Source organism: Lupinus angustifolius, chromosome LG09, assembly GCF_001865875.1.
Source record: "Lupinus angustifolius cultivar Tanjil chromosome LG09, LupAngTanjil_v1.0, whole genome shotgun sequence".
Classification (NCBI taxonomy): domain Eukaryota; kingdom Viridiplantae; phylum Streptophyta; class Magnoliopsida; order Fabales; family Fabaceae; genus Lupinus; species Lupinus angustifolius.
This window is the reverse complement of record NC_032017.1, coordinates 2,600,128-2,611,432: the sequence shown is the minus strand read 5'-3', so window position 1 is coordinate 2,611,432 and position 11,305 is coordinate 2,600,128. Positions and strand designations below refer to the sequence as shown.

The following is an 11,305-nucleotide window of genomic DNA, read 5'->3' as shown; positions in this document are numbered from 1 at the left end:
CTCTAATATTTCAATGAATTTGTCTAAATATATTATTTATCTTTATTTTTTTCACACAAACAAAGGTTTAAGAGAAAGTACACATGTTTTTCCCCTTTCTAGACAAACCTTAGCACCTCGTTTATTATCTCTTTTATAGCTCAACTTGCTTTGGAATATTTGCTAGGCAAGCCTTAACGTGCTTACACAAGGATCGAGTTGCTAATGGCAACTGTGATTTATTTAATACTTGTTGATTCTTGGTTTATCTAAAAATATTTAAATATAACCCATTGAATATAATGATCTGAAAATTCAATTTGAATATCATTACTTTAAGAAGAACATCTATTGTAAATAAATCCGGTGTATACGTAAACACATGCATGGGAAAGTGATAACATAATATACGCAACCATGGATTCAACGCATTCATGTCTATCCATGATTTGAAAATATGTTATGAATAGGTGGGTATGGACAAAATGTGAGATAATAGAATATATCATATTATCATGTATCAAACCTTGGCCATTTGGATTTAATTATTATACCTTACTAGAAATACAGAATTTTATTCCCTGCATTCAAAATCAAGAAAGGAAATACGGACGACGTGACAAATTTAATATCTTCATATAATCAACATTAATTACTAGTTGTAAATGCATCCTTATTTTGCTTATACAGAATATAAGAAAAGGTGTTTGCACCCAAAATAATTATGAGCAAACATGTACCATGGCTACCTATTTTGCTTATGGGAAATGGTATCATACTTCTCTTTTTAGAGTTAGAAGCAAAAGAAAATGAAATAGATTGAAGGATTAAGAAAATAAAATAGATTGAATATAAAATTTAGATGAAGATACTATACTAATGATAATGTTATAATAATTTTTATTTAAAAATATAATTAACAATAATATATAATTTTACTAAAAATATTTAAGTATTTTTATATTTTATCTCTATAAAATCCTAAATTGTGGGACTATAAAGATATTTACATTAAGCCCAAACAATGCCAGATTTTCTAAAGCCATTATTTTTCTTCCCATCTAAAGTTACACTCCCATACAAAACATAAAGCTATGAAAATACAATTAGTTTTTTTATTTTAAATGTAGTAAAAATAGAAGGTGTTAAAAGAGATTGCATTAAAAACAGTAAAAGATATGGAGAAAAGTGGAAAGTGAGAAGCAACGTTTCCCATGCTATAATAATATGACTCAACTAACAACCTGTAGTTCAGTAAAAGCAAAGGAAAGTGCGAAAAAGTCCTCCACTTCAAACGGTACAATGTACCCTTCCTCCATCTTCTCTGGGACCCTCGCCTTGTACTGTTCCCCATAACCTTGCTACACACGTGTTTCCCTAACCTTTGTGGGCCCACCGTAATCACCATTTTTAATTTTATTTTATCATAGTGCATTACTTATCACAAGACTTTTTTTTAATAAATGAAACAGGTTTAAAATTAAAAAAATATATTTATGTATTACATTTTTTTGACTAATAGTATTTCAATATCATATGTATATATAAGGAATTAATTATTTTAAGGTGTAATTAAGGTAAACAAAAGATGGTATATTGTGGAGACAAGTCCAAATAATATATGAGTCGATACCTCTTTATTATTTTTGGTTCGTTACGATATAGTATAAGAGCAATTTAAACAATATATTTTTAGAATTGTTGATGTATTTTATAACAGAAAATAATAAAGATACATTTATTTGTATATTATTTGAATATTTCTTCACAATATACCATATTTTGTTTAACATAATTGCATTTATCACATTTTTTTACTTTAAAATATTATACTTATTTATCAAAACTAGGGTTGGACAATGTAATGAAAATATAAAAACTATGAGATGTTTGTGTAGATGTAGAAAAGTGAGGGACAATTTATATAATTTCACTAAAACTCAAGGAGTGTCAGTGTAATTAACTCTATACATTACTCCTGAAAAAAATGAGATATATCCATTAATTTTCTAAACAAATAAAGACTTTCTCTTATATTTAACTAGTTTCAAACATTTTCATAAATATGTAATTAATTTCTTCAATTATTATTTTTAAATAATTATAATTACTATTTAAAATGTAGTATATCAAAAATTAAGTGACATTAAAATTTTAAAAATACTTAAATTTGATATTTTTTATAATTGAGAGCAAAAAGTGAATATATAAGACTAATTCTAAATGTTATATAACCCTAACTTATTTAAAATAGAATCTAATAGTTATACATTATTGTTAATGTAATGATATACTCATATTTAATAGATTATTAATTATATATTATCTTTTAAGAGTAAACAATAATTAAATATAAATAATATACAAAAAAAATAGTATTGGTGGATACGTTTTTTTTTGTTTAAAAGATAAAATATGAACAAGCATATGTCCAATTCGACCTCAATGAAAAAATAGTATCAACATTAAAAATGTTCAAAAAAAATGCAAAATGTAAAATGTAAATACGTGGCACTTTACCATCTCTCGACCTTTTAACTATTTAACTATTGGTTAAAGGAAAAAGTAATGCATGTCTAGTTACGATAACAACGGATTGATATTACTGAATTGGCCTTAACTACTGCATACCGCATCAAATCTCTCTGTTCTATGATTAGACAACAAATAGATCTCACACTAAAACAAACACTATCTTCAGTATTTCATATTCCTTTTTGGGTCTTAGTTGTTTTAGTTTATTTTAAAATCATGTAATAATCAAAAGAGGTATTTTTTTGTTATAAACCAAGCTATCACTCTTAGTGGAACTAATTTTTTTCATTGTATGTGATAATTTAACTTTTGACTTTTTTTTTGCTTGTTAAATACTTTATATTATTACATCAACATTGTATTCATATTCAAATAGAGATATATTATCTTAAATCATATATCATATATTATTACATACCAATAATAATAATGGTAAACATTTAATTTTTAATCTATACGACATGTTTTTTATTTGGTTAAGGACAATAACAATATTTATGAAAGAACATATCTATCTTCTCATAATAATGATGTGTGGACCAAAGGAACCCCTAAATAAAACCCACCACACAACAATGCCACCTCTATTTGCATCCATTTTCTCCCCACAAATCCTTCTATCTCTTCTTAGCTCTCTCTCAAACCACCAAGTTCTCTCTATTCTCTTCAAATCCACGCTAAAAACGCGTTACAAAGAGAGAAGAAGGGTCATAAATATATATATCTCAAGAAATAATAACTTACACCACAACAAACAACAAAGCAACACAAATATCATTTTCTTCTTTCATTTCATTTGTGTGTTCATTATTAACATGGCCGTTGAGGCTCACCATCTCAACCTCTTATCTCCTCAACTCATAAACATCAATAGGTAAGTACTAATTATCTCTCACTTTATAAATCCTTCATTATCTATTCTTCTCTATTTCACATTTTTAAGTAACTTTTGTTATTTGTTATATGAATCTTTGCAGAGAAATGATGAACCCTATTGATACAAATATCAATCTTTACAACACAACCCAAATTAATTACCCTTCAGTACTTCCATTATCCGGCACCACAACAACCACCGAGAATGTTTTCCGGCCACCGTACAATACCTTAATAGGTGCTAATTCTTTCCCTCAGAAAACAACCATGAAATCTGATAGCAGCCTCACCTATAATGTTCCTTTATCAAGAAAACGTTCAAGGGAAAACTCTAATATTATCAACTATCCTTACTCTTCTTACACCACAACAACCCAAAATCACAAAAAGAGTAATTGTAGCTCTTTCTCATTCCTTGGTGAAGATCTTTCTCTCCATTTCCAGCAACAACAACTTGATATCAATAACATCATTGCTGAACGAGTAAGTGCAATCAATAATCAATCATCATTAATTTCTTCAAAATAATGTTCTGTTACAGCTGTGGAACAAAAATTTCTTGTCCTGAAATGTTAAATTCTGTCTCGTTTCAATGAAAATAAGTTATTTTAATAAATAAAAATTAAACATTCATTATTATTATTAATTCTACTTCATTATTATCAACTCGAGACATGTTTTGTGATATATTTGTTTAGAGGTACATGTTTGATCAGATAGATATTGTTCCAAATTTTGTCTCAACTCAATGATAATGAAGCAATGAAGCAAAAATAACAATAATAATGAATGTTTAATTTTTTCTATTGAGATGACTTGTTTTCATTGCAAAACAATATTTAATTTCTTAGTGTACTAGACATAATATGCACTTGTATCTTTTAGATATGATGTGATTACAATTTTATCCTAATGTCTTTTGTTAAATTTTTTTCCTTCTAAATTCTAATATCTTTTGTTCTATGTTTGGTGCAGTTGGAGAAAGTAAGGATTGAGATAGAGGAAAAAAGAAAGGGGCAATTAAGGAAATTTATGGAAGCAATTGAAGTTGGTGTAATGAAAAGACTAAAAACAAAGGAAGATGAGATAGAGAAAATTGGAAAACTCAATTGGGCATTAGAAGAAAAAATCAAGTCTCTTTGCATAGAGAATCAAATATGGCGTAATTTAGCGCAAACCAATGAAGCCACAGCCAATGCTCTGCGTAACGAATTGGAACAAGTCCTCATCCACCGTGCTGGCGGAGATGAAAATGAAACCACCGTGTGCCCTGGCGGCGCAGCAGCGGCGCTTATGGACGACGCAAGTTCATGTTGTGGTAGCACTGACGGTGATAACAAGAAAAAAGATAGTGAAGGAGTGTGGCGCACGATAATGGGATGCGCCGGGATGAAGGATAAGGAAGGTAGTGGTAAGGGTATAATTGGAAAAAATGATGATAATATGAGATTGTGCAAGAATTGTGGGAAAGAAGAATCGTGTGTGCTTATCTTGCCATGTAGGCATTTGTGTTTGTGTAATATTTGTGGTTCTAGTCTTCATAATTGTCCCATTTGTAAATCCTTTAAGAATGCTAGTGTTCATATTAACATGTCCTAGATTTGGGAAAAAATATAGGACCTTACCCTATAAACAATTTTTCAATGAATGAAGAGGGTAAAAAAAAAGAAAGGAAATAATGTTCCATTTTGATGCAAATTTTCTTCATTTTCTTGTCCATATCTTATTTTTTGTAAAGATATACGTAGTACATAGTGATTTCATCTAAAGCTTAATATTAGAGATTGGCTTTGCATTGTGCCAAAATTTTCACAGGTTCACTGCTTCAGCAATTTTAGGTGTTTATTTAGGGTCATTTTGTTAGTGAGTATTCTTGGTTAGGAAACTTTTACCAATGCCATTTTTTAAAATTAATTTATGAATTAACAGGCGTCAAAATATATGCTTGTATTGATTTTTATTGCTAAGAATAAATATTGACCACAGTTACTATTTTGTGAAGGAAAAAATTCTTACTCCCAACAATGATCTTATAAGTTGAATGAAAAAATCCAATTTTATCCTGAAATTTGGGATGCTTTAGTTAGTGTCAGGAATCAATCATCTCCTCTAGATTTGTCATACATAACTTGAGTTTTTGTTATTAGTATCTGGAGACAATTAAAGGATATAGAGTAGAGTGTTTGGTGAGGAATATTGTATATTTTACTTTGCTTATACGAGTGGAGACAATTAAAGTCAGTTTATTTGATAAAAAATAGAGAGGATTTTGACAAACATTTGGGATTATAAGCTCTAATTTTAGATGTGACTTATGACTTATAATCATTTGGTTTTAGACTTTCACATTATTAGCCTTCGGCCATCATATCTCAAGCTGCAAGTGATTATTCAACATTATGCTAGTTTCTTATTCTATGAACACATCGGCTGTCCCAAATTTTGTATCATTTCATTTACCATCACTTTTGATTAGTTAAGAAAAAATTATTTAACTTCAAATTATGTTTTAATAGATAATGAACTAATCCTTTTCAATCCTTTTAATAAATGTGACTAAGAGAATCTAGATATATATTTAAAAACTAAATGAACAAAAATAAAGTGTATAACAGTTGGGAGGTGTGACACTGAGGAAGAAAAGGTAAAGGTGAAAGAAAAACAACAGAGGTTGGGGGTTGTGGGACCCATGCGCATCTACCCGACAGTTCCCTTAACAGAGAAACTTGTTAAGACAATAAGACCAACAGATACGGCATAGAAAAATATCCGTGTGCGTGTGGTATACGCGCCAAAAGGGTCAACGAAGTGGGGGAAGAGTAGAAAGTGACATGTATGCAGCAAAAACTGACACGTAGGACGCGCGCAAATGTCGCTGTTATTATTTATGAAGAGTGCCTGCAACGGCCATTTCCTTTTCTTATTATTAAAAGACCTCACACTTTCGACAAAAGGCCAATGCAAAAACCAACATCATAACCTGTGGTTCCCAACACCCCGCCAAAAAATTAGTACAACTTTCTTTATCCTAAGTAATATATATAAAAAAATAAAGTATGAGTTGTTTTTTAAGCCCTCTAAAATCTTGACATGCATTTTATTTAATTAATTTTTATAAAAATTTAAAATTAAATAAAAAAGTACATATGTTATATGTTTATTGGCTAAAAAAAATAAATTATTTTCTCATATAAAAAGATATTTTATTATATATATATAAATCAACGAATTGAACAAGTTCAATTCTAGATAATAATATTTATTTGGAGATAATAAATATTGTTACATAATCTGATAGTGATTAGTTCACTATTTATTGTAAGAAAGATGTCATAAAAAATAATTATATATATTATCTTACAAATCATTCTATACCAAGAAATGACATATATTATCTATAAGCAAACCATTAATAAATAAAATATGATTTTATGAAACATGTTACTGTAGGAAAATTTACCCGAGTTTACCTATTAAATATTTAAATGTCAATGTAATAATTGAATATAAATAATGGATTGTAAAAAAAATTCTACTTTTGTATACATACATATATTATTTTTTAGTTTAAAATCTAATATTGTTAGTATAAAATTTTATATTGTCAATATACTATTCCTACTTATTCATATTTTTTTTTGTTAGAAAATGAATAGTAATTTAATATGCCAATAATTGATGATTTGAGGAGAGTGTAAAAGTCAGTCACAATATACATATTAAATACATTACTTTTCTAGACTATATACAACTCATGTAGTAGTTTATTGTTTCTTGGGAAGAGAAATATCCTAGGAAAAAGTGTTGGAAACCTGCCACAGTTATTGTGATGATGGTGTTGAATGCCGTATATGGCGTGCAGCAGACGACGGCGTTTTGTGTTGCTGATGCGTGATTTTGCATTTTTTAAGGATAAAAACAAAAAAAGTGGTTCTAATTCTGGAGGCGGTGCAGGTAGAAATTAATAGATTACGATCGTTTTGGGGAGTGAGAAAGAAAAGCAGTGACTGAATGTGGCGTGTAGTACGTGACTTACTATGAGACCCATTTTCTCTCACGTCACTGTCAAATAGGGACTAGTCCAATGAGTACCCAAAATCCAATTATATGTCCTATCACATTCTATAATTAAGGAAGTAATTACTTCAAGATGTATAGTTGATCTTCTTGATAAGTGTTGCACTTTAGAATTAAAATCCTTGTCTTTTTGCTATCTAGCTAGAGATTTACACTATGTGTTAAAATATATTACATCATATAAATAATAGTGTATGAGAGTTCGTATGATTGAGTTAGTTTTAACTTTTTAAGAATAAAATGGTTAGTTGTGGTTAGTTAGTTTTAACCAACCATAATGAATAAAATGATTGTATTTTTCTTCATTGAAGAATCATATTATGATCAAGATTAAGATCTATTTTTCTCTATTTCATTCATTATGGTTGGTTAAGCTTCTATCAAGACAGATGGTTAAACTTTAGATGAAGTTGCTTCTGCCTATGGTGGTTAAGTACTAATCTTGTTTCACATTTTGATTTCAAGACTGAGAGATGAATATCCGTTCACCAGCAAGAGGATGTACTAGAGTATGTGATCGTATTCAATACATTCATTTCAAGCTTGGAATGCATGATATATTCTAGCTTGAGGGGACTGTTGAAATATTTTGGTATTTGGTTGATATTGTATTAGGCTGGTTATACTTAGAGTTCGTTTTAGTATTTTTAGATAGTTAAGTTTTGTTTTCCATCTATAAATAGTTTACTTTCATTGTAAGCTATCATTGACTCATTTCATTCAATTTTGTAATGAGAATTCAATCATTCAATGAGAATATTATCATTCTTTGTTTCTCATTCTTCTTTCTTTAAGTTTTTTCATATACTTCTTGATTCATCAAGAAGCTTTCTTTTTCATGGCTCTAACCAAACTCTAACACTATGTTTGGTTGTACAGAAAACAAGAGGAAAGAAAAGAGAAAAAAAGAAAAGTGGTGGAAAATTTCATTTCCACCCTTTAGTTCCAAAATTAAATAGGGAGGAAAGAAAAAATATGCATGGGTCCCACAAAAAACTTTTCCTCCCTAAGTTGGGAAGAAAATAAAGGAAGGAAGGAAAACCAACAAAAATTCAAAATTTGTCCTTCATCATGAATTGAAAAAACAATAATCTAGGTGAAAATAATTAAAATTTAGTAAATTTCTTTGTTTATATTCATTTTTATGTGAAATTAGTTAACTTAATTTTATTTTTGTTGTTTTTGAACTCACAAATAAATAGTAATTATGTATGCTAAAAAAGATGAAGTGAAAAGAAAAAAGAAATATCATTACTTAAAATTATCAACAAAGTAACAAATAATAAATAAATTAGAAAAACAAAATACAAATATGTAGAAGTGAGATGATTAAAAATATATAAGTGATTGCCGAATATCAATTATATTTTCTTCTAGACACACTATTGTAAAAAGATGTATGTAAAATGTTAATGATTTTCTTTGAATTTTATAAACAAATATTGTTACTGAGCTTAGATTATATGTTACTTAAAAAATATTAATTAATATTATTACAAAAAAATTATTTAGTTATGTAATTTAAAAATTATATATCTATATAATTAATAATTATGACACTTATGTCATTTTCAATATATTATATATAAATGTGTTTTTCTTTCCTCTTACTTTCCTTCCATTTTTAATCATACCAAACAATAGAATTATTATCTCATTTTTTACTACTTTTCTTTCATACAATTATCTTTCCTTCCACTTTTTTCCTTATACTTTCATTCCAAAACCAAACATAGCCTTAGACTATGTTTGGTTGGAGTGAAAAGAGGAGAAAAGAAAGTAAGAGGAATGAAAAAAGAAGGGAAAAATCTTTTTCAATGTTTGATTGCAAGGAAAAGAAGGAAGTAAAGAAAAAATGGTGAGACTCATGCCATTATATTTTCTCTGAGGGAAAACAAATATAAAAATTAGATCAGGATTGGTTGTCCCAAAGTATGTCCGAAATTATGTTCTAAACCAATGACGATGAAGGAAAAATAAAAAATAATGAATATTTAATTTTTTTAATTGACATGTGATATTTTCATTGGTTTATGACGTGACTTGGAACATACTTTGAGTGGTGTAAAGTCCTGCTAGATCAATAAAAAAACAAAAATGTCATAGACTTGATTCTTGGGTTATACACTTATTGAGAGAAACAACCACATATCACGAAATATATTAGTTTCTTACTGAAAGAGTGATGAAATACTCTTAATAGTATAAATAAAGTATCTTTATTAATAATAATTATATTATTTTCTTTTCACTTTCTTTTTATTTTCTATTATTCCAAACAACTAAAAAATCACTATACTTTCTTCTTTCAAGTTTTCTTTCCTTAACTTTTATTCTCTAAACCAAACACAATGTTAACTAGATATTTCATTATTAGACCAACATATTATTGGTATGTTTTCTTCACTTTGATTCAAGTCACTAGCAACAACAATGAGGTTGGGTTTGTGCTGAACCAACCATGAACCCAAAATTCAAAACATGAGCCAAATTTAGTGGAGTTGAAAACAATGATGTCATTCTTGAATTCATCGGGTTTCGGGTAATCCTAATTTGGTGAGAACCTACACGATATATATATATATATCATATGTATTTACATGTGTTTTGTGATTTTACATATATTAATTAGGTTCAGCATAAAATGTTAACCGTATCAAACTTGATCCCGAAAGTTAAAGTTGGTTAAATCTAAACCTAAATCTAATTACGTCGAATTTTTCCTATTAAATTTGGGATTGGTTCGAAGAGATGCACACAAATTTAGTTTTGATTATAATCCCCAGATTCAACTTAATAAGCTACTCGCAACATCATGTGGAATTATATACCTCCTGGTTTAATTATATTCAAAGCATCTTTTCTTTAAAATATTATAACATTTATTATAAGAATAATAATATAAAATTTAATGTAATCGTGGTTGGGTAGATATGTTGTCCTTTAACTAATTATTGGAGTAGTACAAAGTACCTGATCATGCAGTTGAGATTTCACAGCACGCGGTTAAAAATGGCAACCCCACTTCACTGCTATTATTATTACTCCGTATGTTTTACTAGCTTTCTGTAATTGATTGTCTGATCTATTGGACTGTTTTTACACTTTTCTAAAGGGGAAAAACAATAGTAATAAAAGGAAATTAAATATGTGATTATGAGTTGAAGTGCATGTGACGAGCACGTGACTGGTCAATTATTTGTTGTAGTTTTGTTTGTCGTCTTTGTAAAAATGTGTAACCTCTAATTATTAAAGTGTAACAAAATCTTCTCCATTATAGAAGAGAAAAATTCATATTTTCATATATTAAATCTTGTCATAAATAAAAAACAAATGTTATTATAGTTTATTTTTTAGAATACATATTTCTTTGTTATTGGAAAAAAGTCGTAGTCAATTGAAGTTAATAACATGTAGTGATGGATGTTGGAAATTTTTCATTAATAATTCTTAGATAGAATGCGGAAATCCTAATGATCATGACTTTACTCCTATAACATAATGTTTATGCCCATACATAAACCCAAATGGAATAACCATGATCCAGACCGAAGAAACCTCAATTGTTTTCATGGTGAAGAAGAAGAGCATACATTGATTAGCCTTTTGGAATCTCAAATGTATGTGAGTGTGATGATCTTCTAGATGTTAGAGTGCTTGATGGTTTTCCTTTTTGCTTCTCTAGAGGGGAATGAGAATGCCAAAGAGAGTGTGATGCTATATGTGATTTTGAATTGTGTCTTGTTGCCTCATGGACAACTCATCTTTAGCACACCTTTGTTCTCCTCATCCACTCAATCAAACCTGTTGCTGTACAAATGGGGACCATAACCCGTAA

At 28.7% G+C, this 11,305-nt stretch overlaps 1 protein-coding gene across 2 annotated transcripts; it reads left to right on the top strand.

Moving 5' to 3' along the window:
• Nucleotides 3,043–5,088, top strand: LOC109357471 (probable BOI-related E3 ubiquitin-protein ligase 3). 2 transcript variants are annotated; one of them, XM_019601452.1, is made up of 4 exons: nucleotides 3,043–3,388; nucleotides 3,492–3,624; nucleotides 3,661–3,873; nucleotides 4,366–5,088. In XM_019601452.1, the coding sequence occupies exons 1-4, from the start codon at nucleotides 3,045–3,047 to the stop codon at nucleotides 4,987–4,989; spliced, it is 1,314 nt and encodes a 437-aa protein (XP_019456997.1). In that variant the 5' UTR covers nucleotides 3,043–3,044; the 3' UTR covers nucleotides 4,990–5,088. The 2 variants fall into 2 exon arrangements, with proteins under 2 accessions (XP_019456997.1, XP_019456996.1); XM_019601451.1 differs by having other exon boundaries at nucleotides 3,492–3,873.

Coding starts and splice junctions, on each gene's coding strand:
- LOC109357471 (XM_019601451.1), top strand. CDS start 3,045: ATGTGTGGACCAAAGGAACCCCTAAATAAAACCCACCACACAACAATG. Junction 3,389..3,491: donor CAACTCATAAACATCAATAG/GTAAGTACTAAT, acceptor GAATCTTTGCAG/AGAAATGATGAACCCTATTG. Junction 3,874..4,365: donor ATAACATCATTGCTGAACGA/GTAAGTGCAATC, acceptor TGTTTGGTGCAG/TTGGAGAAAGTAAGGATTGA.